The 20,000-nt window shown below is 38.9% G+C and overlaps 1 protein-coding gene across 1 annotated transcript in view; it reads right to left on the reverse strand.

Moving 5' to 3' along the window:
• LOC105925954 (connector enhancer of kinase suppressor of ras 3) overlaps window positions 1-20,000 on the reverse strand; it is a 43,079-nt gene that overhangs the window by 2,639 nt on the left and 20,440 nt on the right. The window contains exons 2-12 of the mRNA XM_021316175.2: window positions 19,091-19,254; window positions 12,476-12,678; window positions 11,962-12,049; window positions 7,819-7,860; window positions 6,404-6,523; window positions 6,164-6,223; window positions 5,633-5,701; window positions 4,387-4,533; window positions 1,946-2,070; window positions 461-648; window positions 280-366 (exon numbers count right to left, since the gene is read on the reverse strand). Coding sequence (XP_021171850.2) covers window positions 280-366; window positions 461-648; window positions 1,946-2,070; window positions 4,387-4,533; window positions 5,633-5,701; window positions 6,164-6,223; window positions 6,404-6,523; window positions 7,819-7,860; window positions 11,962-12,049; window positions 12,476-12,678; window positions 19,091-19,254 — 1,293 coding nt within the window. The remainder of the gene's footprint in view (window positions 1-279; window positions 367-460; window positions 649-1,945; window positions 2,071-4,386; window positions 4,534-5,632; window positions 5,702-6,163; window positions 6,224-6,403; window positions 6,524-7,818; window positions 7,861-11,961; window positions 12,050-12,475; window positions 12,679-19,090; window positions 19,255-20,000) is intronic.

Here is a 20,000-nt window from a genome sequence, read left to right on the forward strand (position 1 = left end):
CATTTTATAAAGACAGTTTACGTGATATCTATTGAGAAAGCCGAAAAACATATTCTCCTGTCATTCAACTCTGAGAAACATTGCTAAATTGATCTAAGAATATGCTAAAATCAAGTTTAAATGGTCAGAGATTTAATGGGTGATCAAAAAGAATTATCTGCAGCAAAATCTCTGATCGGCACATATCTACGTTATAAGAACAGCCACTTCCAAACAATCTTTCTATACTTATGTTCCAGCTTTGGATATGATTTTAACCTTTAAAACGTCCATTCATACCTTTTCTGCCATGTGCCCAGGGCTTGGCGTATGTGTCCATTACTGCAATACATGTATCTGCTGGCATTGACAGCGGCCGGGGCTTACCTACAGACAAGAATGTCATTTATGTAAAAAAACAAAAAAAACCAAAAAGGTCTACTTTCAGCACATTTTGCCACAGTAGATAAAAGATACTGACCACGTGAAGCCTTACGCTCCCTCATTCTGGGCTGGATCACGGTGGCTTCAATGGGACAGCTGGGTTTTAACTGGTCATAATCTGTGATGGTGGTGCGTCTCCTGCTCTCCTGGTCCAGGAAGGAGTTGGGTGACTCAGAGCCTTTTGGTCTTTTACTAATGCTGGAGAGGGAGTCTGTCCGCATCGCTCTGCACGCAGAAACAAATTTTTGCTTATTAATCACAGCTTAACCCACATCTCCTGCGGCATCATGGTCACAAACGAGGCAGATCACGATCAGGATGATTTGCAAACAAATAGTGCTACATGAGTCAGTCCAATTCAAGTGAAACTAAAAGGTGTTCAGACGAGGGGTGAACACAACATGGTATTTTATCAAAGATGGAAGATAAAATGGTTGGGTTATGAAGGCTAGTGTGGGATGCAGAGTGGGCTGAAGATGAGCAGAGGAGAGAATATGTAGTAATGAGGAAGAGGCGAGGTGAAAATGTGACTGGAGCCCACTAGCTTTGCATCAGGGATTTAAAAAAAATAAATATTATACAATCAGATGCTGTTGGGAGGCTTTTCTTTAACCACTTCTGAAGTTCATTGTGTACATTTTTCATCAAAAATTTCACAATTAATCCTCCAATGCTCTGTCTTCTAAATTCATTTCAAATGGTAAAATGTCACCATGAAAGTGTAGCAGATATTTATAGAGTTTGAATATTGGACATGGAAAAACACAGGATTTGCAAGGAAGGACACAACGAAAGAAGGTAGTACGCGAGGAAGCAAAAAAAGGTAAGACACCAAGGAAGTGAGGTGGGACACAAAGAAGACGGGAAAGAAGTTAAGACATAAAAAGAAAAGTATGGAAACAGCGTTGAAATCATTGAAGAATGGAAGGACTATGGTAAAGAGGTACACAGGAAATGAAGAGGCAGGAGGCAAGGAAGGAGGGAAGCAGGAAAGGAGGGGTGGCACAAGAAAACAGGAAGGAAAGAACAATAATAGAAAGACAGGAAGGACAGGAAGTAGAAAAGAAAGGAAGGAAAGGAGGAACAAAGGAAAAAAAGAGGTAGGATAAATAGAAGCAAAGCCAGGAGGGATGGAAGTAGTGACAAGGAAGGAAGGGAGGACATGGGAGGAAAGCATGGATGGCACAAATAACGAGGGACTCTAGAAAGGAAGAGAGAAAGGAATAAGGTTTGACACGTGCAAAGGTAAAATTACAGAAGTAAGGCACAAGAAAGGAAGGAATAAAAGAAATTAAAGGAAAAAAGGAAGAAATAAGTCAGAAAGGACACAATGAAAAAAGGACAGATGATAGGGAATAGTGAATAACATCTGGAAATAACAATATTTTCCAAACTCTCATTCTTTTTTTTCCCATACATATCAAAATCTGGAAAACATTTCAATCAAACTCCACACTTTTCCAGATTATGTAGGAACCCTGCTTATAAATTAAAAGTGTGTGGATTGGACCAGATGCCGTACCGTGGCGAGTATGGCACTGGAGGCGGCGGAGGAATGTACAAGTCCACAATAGCTGGCTTCTCCTTCTTAGTAGATCCATTAGCCGAACTGGAGGGGGACTGGGATCTGATCAGCGAGGAATTATTCTGAAAAATAAATGTTAGTGAAAAACTTATTACACCCTGATCACATTGTGCAACCCTTAATAATCCCAGCTTCATTATCAAGCTCAGTCAAAAACAAAAAAGATTGCCTAAAGTTTCAGAGTTTTTTTTCCACCTTTAAATATAGCCTAAATATAACTTGGTGGCAAAAGGGAGGAGCTCACCATATGTGGTGAGACGTTAAAGTGCTTGTGTGCATCTCCCAAGTATAAATTTTCTTGCTTGAGGTATGGAAAGATTGCAACTGAAGTCCAAAATAGCCAGTGAGACATTCACTCATTTGCCACAGTTATGTTTCCCGATGCTCAACAACTAAATATTTGGCTTTTATCTGCTGCAGTTCTCAGGCCTTAAATGGAAAAGCTATTCCTGTTACCCAGTAATTGATATAATAATGATAACCTAACTTTTGCAAGGGGTTCCTATTAGGGTTCTTGTTTAAATTCTATCAAAATATATTGTAAAACTAAGCATTTGTGAGTCATTCTTGAACCAAGCTAAAAGACTGGTCTCTGTTTTGAGTTTGAAGCCTTATTATCAAAGAAAAAAAAAAACGGAGATGTCTAAGTGTGATTTTCTGCAGAGCTTGTTCAAACAAGATGCTGGTGTTCATGGCCCCCATTGCTTCCTGAAACCCTCTCTGCTGTTTAAAGATATCAAATCTACTATAATCTCATCTCGGCTTCTAAGGCATGATGGCACAGTTACACAGCAAGAGAACTGGAAGTTTAGGATTACAGCCGGCTAATAAACTCCCTGTCTGTTAAAACAGACAGAGATGCAGAGATAGCATTAGGTCAAGTCTGATGGGTTCACAAGATGATGTACAAATGCAATACTGCGACAAAGTATTTACTAAACATAATTAACCATTTTTTATTTATTTTTATTTTTAAAAGGCATAGATCGGATTCATTCAAGGTCCATGGAATAAAGAAATCCCATAATCTGAACCGCACTGACAACATGAAGTTGACTAAAGGATCTTAAAGCAACACATCCTTCCACAATCTAAAAAAAAATTGAGAAGAAATTAAGAAAAGTGAATCAGCATCTATTAGTAAGGAAATGGTTACAAAGTAATTTCTAAGGTTTTGGAACTTGAGTGGAGCACAGTGAGCGCCATTATCCATAAATGGAGAGAGCACAGAACAGTGGTTAACTTTCCCAAGTCTGCCAAAATTACCCCAAGATCTCATCGACAACTCAGCCAAGAGGTCACAAAAAGAATGCAGAACAGTTTGTAAAAAAAAAAAAAAAAAAAAAAAAACTGAAGGTCTCGTGTACCTCAGTGAACATCAGTAATCATGCATCAACAATAGGAAATCATTTGACAGAAATTGCATTAATGAGAGAAAATAGTGTCTGTCTCATATTGGTGGCGTTTGCGGCGTGGTTTTGGGGTGGTTCGCTTCTTCAGGATCTGGACAACTAATTTATTCTGCTCTCTAAGAGAAAATCCTCAAAGGGCCATCAGTTTCTTACCTTAATTTTAAGTGGAATTGGGTTACTCAGGCTATTGATCCAAAGCAGGGCAGCAAGTCCACCTCTATATGGCTCAAAAGAATATGTTTTGAAGTGGTCCAGTCAATTAAGATGCGACACATGGTAAACCCTTAAACAGGCTGTTGATTCTCAAAAACAATTCTGTACAGAGCAATGTGCTAACATTCCTGCACAGTGATGTAAAAGACTCATAGCTACTGTAGTTATAGCAAACACCTAATGAAGAAAAAACAGCCCGCCACCATAGGGTAATTAGTACTATGCGACTCAGAATAGTCAGCAAATATTCGATTGAGTGATTCAGCTAGGAGGGTTTTAAAATAAAGAAATATTTACCATGAACCATCATTTCTGGACCATCGCTCTATCTTTCTAAAGCAAAAACAGAACACATCTGTGTGGCAGGGGCAACTTCTTCACAGCGCTGGCACTATCTTTAACTCTTTGGGATGTTTTATCGGGATAAAGAAAGTTGCTATTGTATGCTCTGATAACTCTTTTTGATGAAACATCTGGGTCATTTGTGTGTACTGAAACCAAAACACGCTCGGCAGACTCAAATATTACAGACGGGCTTTATCTTCTAGACTGAATGACATCATGGGAGTTTCTTTCCCTCTTTTGTTGTACCTAAAGATAAAGCTCAATGGTGTATTCTGTTCAGCCAGCAGCGCTCTTAGGGCGGCTCTTGTCTGAACATGCCGATTTTGGAAACAACTCCCTAAAAAGCTAATAATTAGTTGACAGTGATTAGCCTGCCATGTAGAACGAAACGTGTACGTGAGTACCCACCTGAGGTACGGGGGGCTTCCAGCGCATGTTCTTAAGCGGGGCGGGGGTGAAACTTGAAGTGCCTGTCGGCCTCTTTTTGAGAAGTAGAACCACACCTTTGGGGTCTTCTCTCAGCTTGAAAACAAGGTTTTTCAGCTGCCAGCCAACCTGGTCAACAAAGAAAAAGCAAGTTCATTTGCCATTCGAAGTCCTTTAGAGAATAGCACCAATACACAACATGTGTCATTTCAAGGCACTTTACAAAGTCATTTTATTCAAATCATATAGACAGATTGGTCAAAACGTTTTCTTTGTAAGAAAACCCAGCGTGTTTGCATCAAGTCCTTGACTTGGAGCATTTGCTCTTCCTGAAAGAGTGTGAAGCCACAGTGGACAGTCGTCTGCATTGGCGATGGTTTCGCAGCAATCCCTCTTACCGAGCATGCATGTAGCGACAGTAGAGAGGAAAACTCCCCTTTAACAGGAACGGCCATCTGTCACGACCGACATTTAATAAGACAGAGCAGAGATCCAAAAAGACCACAGAAGCCCTGATCCAGTAATAATTTCTATGTTAGAGAGGGTAATGCCAGGCAATCTGCACCCCAGATTGTTGCAGTTAATAGAATTGCAAATAATATTGCAATAGAAAAATATAGAAATCACACAAAAGCAATATGCAAATCTAAAATAATGACTAAATATTATTATGTAATCAGTTATATGTAATCTTGAAAACACCGTTGTTAATGGTAATTGGATTTAGTTATAGACGTTATTTGGATATACAATTTAGATCTGAGCCAAATGCAACACCTAGATTTCTTGTACACTCTGTGGATTTAAGCCTAATTGAGACTAGCTGAGTGCCTCTCTCTAACCCTGCATATTTGAGACCAAAATGAATGAATTCAAACCCTTCCACTCAATCGCTGACATAAGTACTAAGTATGTAAGTCACCATGATCACGTGGTGTCACAGAAGTATAAACTTGTGTCTTATCAGCAAATTTATAATATGATATGTTGTAATAATCCATAATCTAGATATTGAAAAAGACCCCATGTGGTCTTTGACTGCTCAGATTTATAATTTCCTAATGATACAAAACCGTCCTGGTCATCCGAGTAAGGTCTAAATAAATATGGTACCAGACAATCCCACCCACCTCGATATAATAAGATAAAACCAGAGATTACTCTGCTCTCTAAACATAATTACTAGTATTATGCTTTGTATGTTTAGAAGCACATCTTTTAGGCTCACCACTGTTTGCTGGTTGACTTGAATCACTTCATCACCTGCATGGATCTTCCTTGATAGATCTGCAGGAGACTGAAAAATAAATGTAGACAAGAATTATTTGAACAAAATAATAATAATTTAAAAAAAGATTCACGATAAACTGCCCTTTTCCATGGATCTGTGTTCATTGTTTCTCCCATCACATCAAGGCCAGACAGAATAACTTGTCATTATTTACGATGATTCAAGTTCTGATTCACATTTAGAGATTGTAGGCGTTAAGAACCCACTGTGGATGTGATGCTTGAGCATTAGTCACTGGCTTGTTGTCTCAGTGTGGGTTAAAAAAAGGGTAGGCTTCATTGTGACATTTTCTTATCACCGAAGACACTCGAAAAAAAATTCCCTTTACACAATCTTTATCTCCTTCAGATTTTTAAACTTAGGCTACCCACATCAGAGAAGGTGGAAGATGAGAAAATATCTCAGATAAAGATATGTCCTTCTGGGAGAAAGGACGACTGTGTTATTTAAGTCCACTGTTACACTTACATGTTCTGTGGTTCCAGTGATGACGTGCAAGCCATCGTACGTCGACTTGATGTACATTCCCTTAGTGGAAAAACAAACACCCAAAACCTTAATTGTGGTTGCGGTTTAAACACAATATTCCCAGAGGGAGAAAAATGGAAGACGGGAAAGTGGGAGTCCGCAGTCTTGACATGCATTTCATGCATTCCAGGGGAAGAATTCAAAAAAGCAGGATTTGACAAACTCATATGAATTCCTCACCAGCCCCTCTCCTGGTTTGATGTTGGTCAGCTGGACTTCCTCCAGACAGGCAGACTGGCTCATGAGGGGGTCAGAAGTGGTTCTCACGGTCTGATCGCAGATGTTGTTCAAAGTCTTGGACTGCAGAGGAAAAGGCAAAACAAAATGACTCAGTAGTTGCTAACTGGAGCCCATGACTTTAGTCAAATTCTCACTGTCCTAAATCCTCTAATGATGTGTTATACCAGTCAGCAGTGTTTGTGTTTGGCACAGGTTGGAACGAGCTTGATTACACTAAAGCTTTTCTTTCATCGGTTTTCCTTTGTGCTGCAGTTCATTAACCAGGCCTTTTGGGGGACAGCTCAATAAATTAGACTTTCATTGAAATGCTAAATTACTTATGGAAATAAATTTGAAAACTGATACCCTTAAAATGTATGCGTTGCATACAGTATATTTACAAACAAATAGAGCAAAGTATTACGTACATAATTCTGTTTCACATTCCTCTCAAGGCTCCTTGTTGATTGTGGGAAATCTTAACCATACTTTTTCCTTCCACTCAACTTTCCATGAATAAACCAGGATACTTAACTCTTTATAGACAGTTTGTCTAGCACTGACCTTCCTTATTGAGGGTGTCAGTGGAAGCAGTCTTTCCTATTATTAAGCGAACCATATAACTTCTGTAATAAAAACCCTTTTTATTGGTCTTATGCCATGTTTAAATTGATTGGCTGGGAATCATAATCATCGAAACTGACAGACATAATTGGGAATTGGATTACAGAAATAAATAAACGTTTTAGTTTTTATCCTAATTTAATACGGAAATGCTTTGGTACTAGAATGCCAGACAATGGATGTGCAACTGGACGCATTCAAATTGTGCACACTTCTTTTCTTTGTTGTTTGCCACTTGTTGACCAGAATTTCTAGTTTGTCAAAATGAGAAATAATCTGTTTTCGATTCCTTTTTTGAAAACTCCTTAGACTAGGTCGTAAAGAGGAATAGCTTTGGATAAAGTCACTAAATGAAAAAAGGGAATTAAAAGAAGAGAAAAAAATAGGACAAAGGCAAAAACAGAAGTAGAGAAGGAAGAAGGTGGAAAAAAGAGGAACGCAAGAAAATGTGTGGGGAAATGAAAAGGCACCAGAGGAAGGCCCAAAGAGTCTGCAGAGTGTCAGCAACAGGAAACACTGATTGATGGTTGGGGCGTATTAGAGCCGCCCCCTCTGCTGGCAATCCTATGGACCTGTCTGCTCTCTGTGCTCAAAAAATGGCCCGGCTGCTGAAAGCATGTCACCCAATCTCTATGCTAAAAGACACAATGAGGCGTTTTTTTCCCCTGCAATATATGGAAGTATAATGGAACTTCTGGTTTTCATTGGGTTTACATTTTATAGACTTAGGGGAAGAGATACTGCACACTTACAACTTCCAGGATCCTTTCTTCCATCTCATAAACGCTGCAGTCCTGTTGTAGGAGAGACAGTGACAACAGGTTAAACTTGTGTGCAGTAAACAATCGAAACAGAGAGGCTCGTTCCTTCTAGGGAACGAGACAGAGAAAAAGTATACGGTTAAGATAAATAAGATATAATCAGAATCCCATTTATAGAACTAAGAAAATTGGAGAGGACCCACAAATAAACAGTTTGTAGTATAAAATTACTCCTTTGCCTACATTTTGTGGGTGCCATAATTGCATAAGGATCTCCTTGGTTCATTTTAGAGCTCTGGAGTTTAAATGGTTCTATAACGTATATACTGATAATACGAAGGTAACAGCAGGGGTAAAATGAGTGATTGCTTTCAGAAAAATGGTCACTTGAACATTGTTCTGGTTTTCTACAAACACTTAGATGTGCTCTTTTCCACAGTTTAATTTGGACGGGCTTTTTAGAAACAGATTTTTTTTGTTTTCAATCTCTCTCTCTCTCTCTCTCTCTCTCTCTCTCTCTCTCTCTCTCTCTCTCTCTCTCTCTATATATATATATATATATATATATATATATATATATATATATATATATATATATATATATATATATATACATATACACATACATGTATATATATATGTCATGTTGATTACTTAGATAAAAATACATTTCAATTAATTTGTTTCAGTAATTTAATTCAAAAAGTAACACCTATTCATTACACAGATTTGTTAAATTCAGATTCAGCGATATAGCAAACGCCTCACAACCCCTTACAATCTTCTCAAGGCTGCAGCTTATTACTTTGTGCACCTTTTTAACTTATTTTTCCTTCCACATAATTTTCCATTAATATATTTTGACACCACTGTTTTTTGCTTGCTTCTTTAGCAATGATCTTTTGTGGCTTAGCCTCCATGTAGACAGTGTCAATGACTACTCTCCATGTCTACTGGACAACTGACAAGTCACCAATGTTCACCATATACATTTCTGTATTAAAAATACTTTAATTGTTCTTTCTTTAATGCTCAGCTTTCAGAAGAAACTGAACTTTCCATCAAAATGAACAGAAATAACATTGGTATAATACATCTACAAAGTGTAAGAATTTAACTTTTTGAATTGAATTAATGACATAAATAAACAATATTCTATTTTTTTCCAGATACACCTGTGAGAGATGCTGAAAACAATCAGCAAAGTCAGCTGGGAAAATGTCCACTGTGTCCTGCTCGCCTCAGCTGGACTCGACACAGCTGAAGCAATAAGGGTGGAGGTTTATGAACTGACTTTATGATAAACATACCCTAATGTCAGTCTTTGTTCACAACACAGGACACATGTTTGTCAAATCCACAGAGCAGAGGGGAAAAAAAGTCTGCTCAACCCAGTCTCCCGTTTATTCAAAGTCATCAAAAGCCACAAGCTACTGTCAAAACAAGGTAAAAGAAAGCTGTTGTGACGTGTGGGGGCATGTGCTAAGCACAAACGCTGCTCTGTTGGTCTTTGTAAATCCATTGTGCGGACAGAGAATTGGGGGGGTCCAGAACGTTTCTCTGTATTTCCATAGCTTTGCACATTCCACAGGGCTAAAGGGGAGCATTTGTTTGCAAAAGCACTTGGCCCTTAATACTGCTGGTTTGTTTGCACTGACGAGAACTGACTGACCGTATGCGGTAGAAGCATCTTCTAACTCCAAAATACTCCCATAGTTTACATAACTTAAAAGAAGTCTTCTCCCAATAATGTACACACAACTTTGTCATGTTTTCCTTACTCAGGAATTTTTCAATAGGCATGCTTCGGTGCCAGAATCTTGTTTCCATGCAATGTATTTTCTAATGTCAGCCTACAATTTATGGTGGTTTTTAGAAAGAATCCAGCTACGCTTGCATAAACAAGCAGCTGCGTATTTCATTCAGGAATGAGGCCCGTGTTTGGATGAAAACACGTCCGTCTAAGCCAAGAGGAATGGACTAAAAATACATGTTTCAAGAGATCTTGAAAAACAAAACAGTTTAATTATAGGCTGCAGACATGAGCTGGTCCATCTGCCATCAAACATTTACTGAACCTTCATCTTATCACAAATATAAAACCAAATGAAAGGGGGCAGGATCACTACTAAGCACTGAGTCACCAAGAAACAATTCCCAGGATGCACCGATCCCTCAGACTATGGACATACTCCAATGACCTGCGTGGATCAGATGACCGCGTACAGCTTTGATCTGCTAGCTGCAGACAAACAATAAAGTAACCGAGAGGAAGTAAAACAAAAAATAGTTTGGGTTAATGCCTGAAGGAGCACCCCACTGAAGCTGCTCATTTTTCTTAAGAGTGAAAACACACAATGGATTGTCTTCTTTACAAACAAACAGGAAGAACCTTTAACTGATGAGTGGCTGTTTATTGGCAACACAAAACAAACAATATAGTGAACACTTTTACTCCAAAGATAATTTATGCGGCAAACGTGGATGAGCTACGTACACCACGGTACGACTAACGGAAATAGTTTGAGCAGGTAAACCAACAATGAGACCACCATGACAACTGAGGAAGTAGTTTGTGAAGTTTGAGGTAAAAAAGTGCTTAATATTCCAGCAAGGCTTTACTTTTGATGTTTCCCCTGTCTCATGTCCATGGATCACTTTATTAAATAAATCAATAACCAGTCTTTCCGCATTTTGTCAATATACGGTATCTCTTGCTCCTGTCAGTCTGCCCCAGGGCAGCTGTGGCTGTAGCTCATCACCGTCAGGGTGTGAATGTGTGGGTAAATGACTTGACTGTAGCGCTTTGAGGTCGTTGGACTTGATAAAGTGTTATACAAGTACGGGCCGGCTACCATTCTTTTAGACAAGAAAACCTATCAAAACATTCTGAAGAACAAGATGGAACTCTATTATAAAGAGAAAAGGTCAATTCATTCAAGGACAATGGCATCCACTCTCCTTGGTCAGCCAAAGATTGGTAATGTGTTCACAGCTTTATAGCCGTGTCCTATTGTGTTTGCACTCCGGCTTCATTCAAGCACAACGCAAACTGCATGACCTAAAAAAGCTCCAATTCAAGGCAGAAGGTGATGAACAGCCTGAGCCAGCATCACGCCGTAGTGCCCGATCATCCTAAAACCAAATCACTGATCCCGTCTGCTGTGCAACCTAATCTGGTCTGATGATACAAGTTAAATAACATGAGAAATACTTTTAAGTACTTCTTCAAGTTTAGATGCATAAATTATAAGTTATTTACTATAAACTGGATAAATTAACAGCTTCTCTGCTCATGTTGAGGGAGAAAAATAAGACTTTTGAGACTTTCAGCATCGTACTCTGCACCATAACCTCTGTACCAGACATGGCAGTGTGGGAAATGTATACCCCCCACTTCTCTTCGATGACCATGACCGGGTCGCCCACAATAAATCAGCAGAGGCGCTGAAATCCCAGACTCTGGTGAAGGAACGGGGTACTCTGGGAAAGGAATTTATTTTGAAGCAATAAGCCTCTAAAATGACACCTGGAGTCTCAGCAGTCATGTTCACAAGAAGCATGAACAGCTTAATGCAAACCCTTAAATGATGAAAGGCTTTACATGCAGTTTAAAGAAATGTGTGGAATATAATATTGCCAGCAGCTGCTAGACGCTTTATGAAAGTAACAAAAGACTGCCCTAAGATCCAGAATAAAACTTTGAAACAAGAGGGGTTGGAAGCAGCAGAAGAGACCAAAACAAAAACCACATGGCTGAAACAGGACGGTAGACTGGGAAAGGCTGGGCAGCCTCCTTTAAAAAGAACACAAGTGGAGATTTATGAAGCTGAAAAAAAAGAAAACTAACACCAACCAATAAACAACCCCTAGCTGGAGGGGAGGGGGGGGGGGGGACCTCATTAGCCAGGATAAGGAGGAAAATGTCCCAAGCAAACATTGACTTTCTGCAATAATGTACTCAGACTGCTGGCTTCAGGCTTGTGTCATGGGTGCCAGACTATATCCCCCCCCCCCAACGCTCTTTTATTATGCATGTCTGTGCCTGTGGGTTAATGTGCGCTCAGTGGAAAAAGGCTATTATGTGCCTGTTTTCAAGGTCCCAGCTACATGTGTGATGCTTAGCATGCAGACCTGCTGAACTGTGGTGGTTAACTCCAGGCACAGCTGTATGATCTTGTTCTTGGTAGCGGTGAAGTCACTGATCCCTGTGAGAGGAGTCCTTAGAGGGAGAAAAAAAAAAAAGAAACATGAGTGATCACCTGAAAAACAGAGATGCACCAAAAGAGACAAACAAAATCAGAGATTGGAATTGGTCAATTTCCCATGATCTGCCTTCTTCTTCTTCTTCTTCTTCAGTAGATAAAGCTGTGTTTAAAAGTACAGTCGACATGAAGGCACCTGATTGGTTCTTTCCAATCAGATCAAACGGAAACTTTGTTAAGTTAAGCTAATTTATTAAAATTCGTTTTTACAGACGCGCAGGTCTCACAGAGATCAATTTTTTTAAACTGCTTTTTCTGAATACATAATGTATTGACTACTAGGATGGAAGGACTATTTTACCCAGTATAACAACAACTATAGCTTTAACTGGCAGACGCTTTGACTCCTGATCTAATACCCAGGGGTAGTGAAGTGCAGGCACCTGTCAAGCCAAGCCAGGAGGCTCTTTGCAGCGCCAATCAGCTCCACCACAGAGGTAAGGAAGTCATTCTGTGGCTTGCGAGTCATGCTTCCCTCAGACGGGGGGCCTTTCCTGCGATCGTTTGTAGCAATGTGTAGACTGCTGGTCGCAGCTCTCATCCTCACAACAAGATTCTTCAGGTTATCCGTTTCCACTCCATAGTTCTGAAATAGAATTAGAACAAAATGAAAAGGTTGAAATAAAAAAAGGATGTAAAGACATGCCAGTCAAAGTAAAACAATGCAGTCTGAACTCAGGAGCAGCATGACTTTTTCCCTAAACAGTGGAGCATTTTTTTACTCCCGGGAATAACATGTTGCTTCCTGTACAGTAAATGGATGCAATCATTTCTCTGACAGATAGGATTAAGGTGAACTTCTCTGTGAGGATACCAGTTGCCTCAAAAAATAAAACCTCCCAGTTATGGAGAGGAATTTGTTCCAATAACAAGTTACAAAAAAAGTAAGTTTGAAAAGGTTTTACATAAAAAAAAGGTTTAAGGGTAATTTACGTGTATGCAAATGTTGAACTTGCGCTTTTGCTATTTTTATATTCTTCAGGTTTTCATCCCATTCGTTTTACGAATTGGAGTCTTTTCAAATCACTTTTTAAACATTACGTTCTCTACTGTTCTGGGGGCAAGGTTCCTCTGATGGGTGGAGCAAAGAAGCCTTTCTATTGGTCTGCGTGGACGTTCGCAACGGCATTTCAATTGGTCGGTGCCTGGCAAGCGCAGGCGATTCTATTCGTCAGCTTGGATACGAATTCAGAGACATCCTTGCATCCACCATAAACAATGGCAGGATGCTGATAAGAAGAGATGAAACCACAAAGACCAATGGAAATGAGTTGTGGCTCCACCCTCCAGAGGAAGCCTCAAAACCAGAAGTGTAGAGATCATTTGTAGGAAGCGATTTGAATTCAATTCATTTCGTAAAAATGTCTGCAAAACGAATTTGATAAAACCAAATCTGATTAAAAAAGTAAATAAATATCAAACCATTACAAATGAAATAAAATTAAAGAAGTAAAATCTGAAAAAAATACCCAACTGCAAAAATGTAGGTTCAACTTTTGCATACACATTGTAAATTACTCCAAAAAAAAAACTCTTTTTCATTGAGAAGTTTTTCAGAGTTTCATTTTTGGAAACTTCTTTGCTTTACCCAGTGAGTCTGCAGGGTTTTTCACTGATGTGCACGAGCCATCACCTGATTTCTATCAAGTTTGCATTCTTGACCCCAAGATGCTTCCTGCCTCTGCATTCCTTTTATTTATGGATAATTCACAAGCACAAAGAAGACATGCTGGGCTGTTCCAAGGGTCACCGAGCTGAGCACAAATCAGCAGGAAAGTGAGTTTCAAAAGTCTTTTTTTTCTTTGAGCCTAAAGCTTAACAAACTACTTTAATGTTTTGACAAAACAAATGGTATTTGAATAAAGTGTTTGCTGTGAGTAAACAGTCCCCTTGTACTTATCCTGTAAGCGGCAGCTTGCAGAGTGCTGAATTTGTGCCAGGAGTGCTGCTTTATATGACATGCCAGTAGCATAATATGCTTCGCAAAGAGAGTGAAACGGCACGTGCTACGCGATCATCGCCAGAAATCTGCAAGTTGTTAGTGTTTCCTTTTATTCTGCTTTCAAACATCTGTTCTAAAAATATACACAAACCAATTCCCTAATTTTCTGTCCCAAGAAAAACACTGGGATAGTTTGAGTATTCAAACAGCAGCTGCAGGAGGTTTTATTCCTGTAACACTTCACATTAACTGGCTTGTAGGAACATTAAAATATGCAAACGCAGTTAAAGACCGTAAAAAAAAAAAAAAGGTGAAATCATCGGCGTCTTTTGCTTCACATTCACACAGTTAAAGTGCAACTTTCGCACAAAGGGAATTTGAGAGTTGTCCAGGACAAACACCTCTCCTAACTCCTTATTAGCAGGCTAATCACACACACACACACACACACACACACAGCCCTGACTTTCTTCACAGATGTCTACAGGGCTCCTGTCCTGCAAAAAAAAAAAAAAAAAAATCTCTTTGGCTTAAATCTCCTTTAAGCCAAACTTTTAAGCCTTTCCTCCTGACTACAGTGGGAAAAGAAACTTAAGCATTTTCTCATATTTTTTAATCTTCCACGATTATTTTTCCAGGTAGTAATGATGCTGAAAAGATTTCTTTTTAGTTTCTATTATAAAAGATGACATGCTGCGTATTCTGAGAGGACATCAGAAATGACCTGCTCTATTCCCGTCTATTGATCAATGGAAACTTTGCTTTCTCGTTTAAACAGAACTTTTGCTGAATATTTTTAAATATATTATTTGGTTGTTTTATCTTAACTTAACTGATTTTAATCGTTGTTTTATTGGTTCTCTGTATAGCGCTCTGTCTGTGAAAGTGGCTTAATAAAAAACACTTTATTTACTGTTGTGAGAAGGCAATTTAAATGATGTTCTAAAGCAAGAACTTACTTTTTTTATTAAATTTCTGTATATTTTCTTGATATATATTGATATATTGATATATATATAAATAAAAGCTCACAAATATACCCCCATTCACATAAGAATTTAATGACTGGAGCTGAAACCTCGTAAATGTCTAAGGTCTATTAACGCTTGGTAAGTGATCATAATTGAGTGCAGCTGGAAGTTTCCATTTGCCAGTATAAACAATGATTCAATTGACAGCACTCATTGGATTGACCAACCCTCAGAACAATGAGAAAGTCCAAGAAACCTAAAGATGAGGAGCGATGCAGATCACAGAAGTAGGAAAAGTAATTGTGTTGTTTTTCTAAAGAGCAAATTTAAAGATCATCAACTGTTCATCCATGTAAGGTATATAAATGCATCACATCTTTGCTCAGGTCTAAAAGAAGATCCCAACTGTTTCTCTTGGAAGAAAGAAAATTGGTCTGGATGCTCAGAAAGGACCAGGAACCGACCAGGGGTTAAATTTCCACCAAAATAGTAAAATAAATTTTGCATCTGAACAAGAAAAGACGCACACTAAAGTATTTTACCACATGGACAAGAAACATGGTTGGTTTAAAAGCCTAACCTCGAGCCCTCCAAATAACACTGGACAAATTCTCAAGTATGGCAGTGCTAGTGTCATTCTTAGGGTAGTTAAATACCCTGCAACTTGGGCGGGAAGCTTGCATATGACTAAAAAGACAGTGTGGATAATATCACAGTTTACAAATGTCCTCTACAGAGGACATATTTGAGATTAGGGTGGTTCAGGAGGCTAGCAATGACATTTTAGAGGATGGAGTATCACCTTTGTAAACTTAAGTTGACACCCCAAAGATGGGAATATATAGCGGTATAAGAACCCTTGAAAGAAATGGGGAACAGCACACTACATTAATCATCCTCAAAGCCATTATGGGGAGAAGTGGGCAAGTGGTTGGAGCAAATTATTGTTATGAGGCTGACTTGTTTCCAAGGTTTTAACGTTTCAAAGAGAGACTTTCTGTTCATCCAAGACTGGAAGCTACTTCAGGGTTGATTAACCATGAAAACATAACGTTTGAAACAAAACCAGGAAATCAGATTTTTTTTAGAATCTGTGATTAACATCTTGTGGTAGAGATCATGTAAGAGGATATCAGGATTTGCTGGTGGGTCAGTGGGGTTTGAGAACAATTCATAGCATGTTAGCTTTCAACGCCAGCTCTGCAGAAGAGATCAGGCCAGAGAAATGTCTAGTAAAGCAAATTTAATGTCTCGCTTTGTCCCCAGACTGCAATTTGCAGCCTTTAGCTTTTGAGGTGTACGAGAAGCATGAGGTTCCGTTTCCTGAAGCGTTCATGTGGGAGCATCTATCTAGCTATGTAGGTTTGAGACTGTAAGTTGAGCTTCATACAATAATAAGGGGAAATATTGTAATATCATATGTGCATATATATATATATATACACATACATATATAAAAACATTTGAAAGGAAATGGAGAAAATTAAAACAGGAAAAGTGTTGATTAATGTGACAGGAAACGTCTTCTTAGCAGTTAATAAAAAAGCATAGAGTTGAAGAAGAGCATGTGTAGCGTTGATGTCTTAAGTTCCTGTCCGTTGCAATGACCTCGCCTCAGTGAAAGCTAATTAAATCTAGGAGACTTCACTTCCTCCCAGGGGACATGTCTCAGCCTGAGGCCTCATTCTTATGAGGCCTTTAACAAACAAAAAACACTAAGCTTTGTAGCCACAGAGGTGAAAGGTTGTTGAAAGTCCATGTTTCCTGGCTTTGAGTTCGATAAAAGATGAATGGATGGCGAACTTCATTAATGTCAAAAACGCCAAATAAATAAAAGAGGAAGTCAGGACAGAAGAATTAAAATGACTTCATTTTTTTGCAATGATGTAAAAATATTGCATGGATGCATAAACGTATATATGGTACTAATCAAATGAACCGTAAATATGTGGAGAAACAGACAACTGTGCTGGAACTAAGTGCTTTTAATTGTCTACTACAGAAACCACAAACACAGAATGTATACAGCATCCTGATAAAGGATGAGCTATTCCTCTCACTTATTTGAAGACAAAGGAAACAAAAGGAGATCCTGTAGACACATGTTAGGTACATTTTTGTCTATATAATAAGTGAACCAGAAGACTCAGGGGTTTGCTGCCACTCCTATTTTCCGCAGTGGACACATGGAGCCTCGAATAAGTGTCAATACCCTGTGAATTTCTCACATTTTGTCACATTAAAACCCTAAACTTCAATGTGCTTTATTAGGATTTTACGGGTTGGACCAACACATGATGCATAAATGTAAAGCGTGTTGTGCATTTTTTTTCCCAAGCTTTATTTATTGAACTTCTTTCTGAACAGAACTCGACATAGAGCACAATGTTTAGTATACACACCACACCCTCCTCCCCCAACCAAAGGCCAAAGAAACACACACAGGCACACATATATTTACAAAAAATAATAAACAATTATAATGGTCAATATTCAAATGAGAGAGAGAAAAAAGATTAGTATATTCTAGTGATCCTCCAGATCACAGGTGTCAAACTCAAGGCCCGCGGGCCAAATCTGGCCCTTCAAGGTAAATTATCCGGCCCTCGAGAGCCAAAAAAAAAAGCCTATATCCTTTTATAGTGTATAAAGTAGCTAAAACTGTGCCTCCTGTAAGTGTAACTCACCCCAATATCAACTTTTTTTGCAGAAAAACTGTGTAAACTGGGCCTAAGAGTGCTACTTTTATGTTACTGTGCATTTTTTATACTACTGTGTGAACTGGAATGAAATTAGGAAATGAAAAGTATCGTCTCTACACATGCAAGCGGCCCTTTTAATGACTTCATGATGCCAAAGTGCCCCATATAGAAATTAGTTTGACACCTCTGCTCCAGATCATACTGAATGGTCAACAAATCAATTTGGTGCAGGAAGTGATCCCAAGTGTCAGGAAATTACTTAATTGAGCCAAAAAATGAGAACCTTAATTTTTTGTATTTGAGATTACATAGTATGCATTGTGCATTTTTATTCAAACTCCCAGAGTTAGTATTTCGTATGCCCCCATTTGAAGGTCAGAAAAATATATTTTTTTTCTTCCAGACATATTCTGTATTTAGCTCGAACCAGCTCCCCTCAGCTCTGATGAGCTTCTAATGCCTGCTTAAGAGAGGCGTACCCACAGCATGATGCTGCCACCACCCTGCTTCACAGTGGGAATGGTGTCCTCAGCAAACAAAGTGTTTTGTAAATAGGCCATAAAGTAAAATTTTCACTTTCCTTCATGTTTACTATTTCTTCTTCATAGCTTGTGGCAAACTACAAACATGACTTCTCTTGGCTTTCTTCAAACTATTTCTCTCTTCTTCCCACTCTTTCAAAAGGCTATATTTGCAAAGTTCCCAGCCAATACCATATTCAGGACCTAAAATAAATCACCCATGTTCAATCATGGTGAAGAAGTTATATATTTTGGTACTGTAAACCTGGTTGCTAACAGCTAATTTTAAGTCAAAACTCCGCCTGAGAGGAAGACCCAGTCCCGTTGATGAGGAGGAGACTTCACGATACAAGCTTCTTTGCGGCAAAAAAACCTAACATACGCAAGCAATTAATGTAAAGTGTTTTAGGAGAACATGAAGTCAGAAGTGCTGACACTGATAAAAACGCAAAGACCACATTCTGGACCCTTTATGGCACAGGAAGTGATAAAACTTCAAATCGATCCCATCTGCTGGAAAACGGGCTTTCTTGGAAAAACGTAGCATGGAGAGTTTTAATTTTTCTTTTCATGCGGGGAAGCTAAAAGGAAGACTTTTTTTGGCAAACCAGAATGATAAGACTGCATGGTGAGTACCTGGAGACACAAATCTACAGCTTTAAACTGCTGGGAAGAGAACAAAACATCTGCGAACCCCCGTGGCCTCTTTGCTCAGGGATGCTGCTGTTCTTTTTACGTGGTGTGGAAAACGATACACGACTTGGCTGAAATTAAATTCAAGTCTTATGACCATATGTTTTGGGTAATATGTTTAATCACTGAAGATGGACATCTAAAAAGGGACACATTCAAATTAACTCACCAAAGCACAGAGGAGGTCAACGGCCTCCAGGACCAGTTCCTGGTGTCCGATCCTTGCAACGCACAGCTCCTCCAAGTCTTGATGAGTGATCTTCAATAGCTGCTCCCCGCTGATCTTTTCCCTCTCAAAGTTGCTGATATACTGCTGCAAGCTGTCATCCAACCCTGGAAACATACAAGGAGGGGAAAATTGAAGCCCATGTAAGAAAAACACAAGAAACAACAGAGTTGCGTGCCTTAAATTGACAGTTTTTTTAAGTGAGGTTCCATTTTAAGTAGTTAATTTCTCGCCTGCAATGTGGAACTCTTTCTTCTTGGCATCTTTATTTAATATAAATCTAGATTAGTTGATGCTATTCGCTAATTCCGATGGCAAACAAAATTTCTAACATTTCTAACATCTTTGGGCGGAAGTTTACAAAGACGCCTATGATTGCTTAAGAAGAAAATGGAGGCAGAAGGCTGTGAGATACCAATGATGTTCCTGTGTGAAACGTACTGAAAACCAAAGTGTAAAACTGAATGACAGACCGAAAAGTTGGGTAAACAGAAACAATATGATAGTGGTTAGCTAAAATAAAATAAAAAAAACATTTCGTCTCTACACACCCTTATGTGGCTTTTAAGTCATAAGCTCACAGTGACATTCAGTAGCACATCCTACTTTCCGCAACAGAACTGAGTAGATCTGAGTGAACAGAGGCTTTAAACGAGCAGCAAAAGTACAAAGCTGCAGTTTTATTAACTATGATGATGCATTTGGGAGAGATAATTTGTAGCGGCATCCACAGAGAGTTTCCATGTAGAGTTTGCAGTACAGCACACCACATTGATTAAAGTATTAATTAGTCAAATTTATATTGTAGCACTACACAAACCTCCACACCAAGGTCTGCACCGCCCTTTACGCA

Source organism: Fundulus heteroclitus, chromosome 19 (assembly GCF_011125445.2).
Source record: "Fundulus heteroclitus isolate FHET01 chromosome 19, MU-UCD_Fhet_4.1, whole genome shotgun sequence".
Classification (NCBI taxonomy): domain Eukaryota; kingdom Metazoa; phylum Chordata; class Actinopteri; order Cyprinodontiformes; family Fundulidae; genus Fundulus; species Fundulus heteroclitus.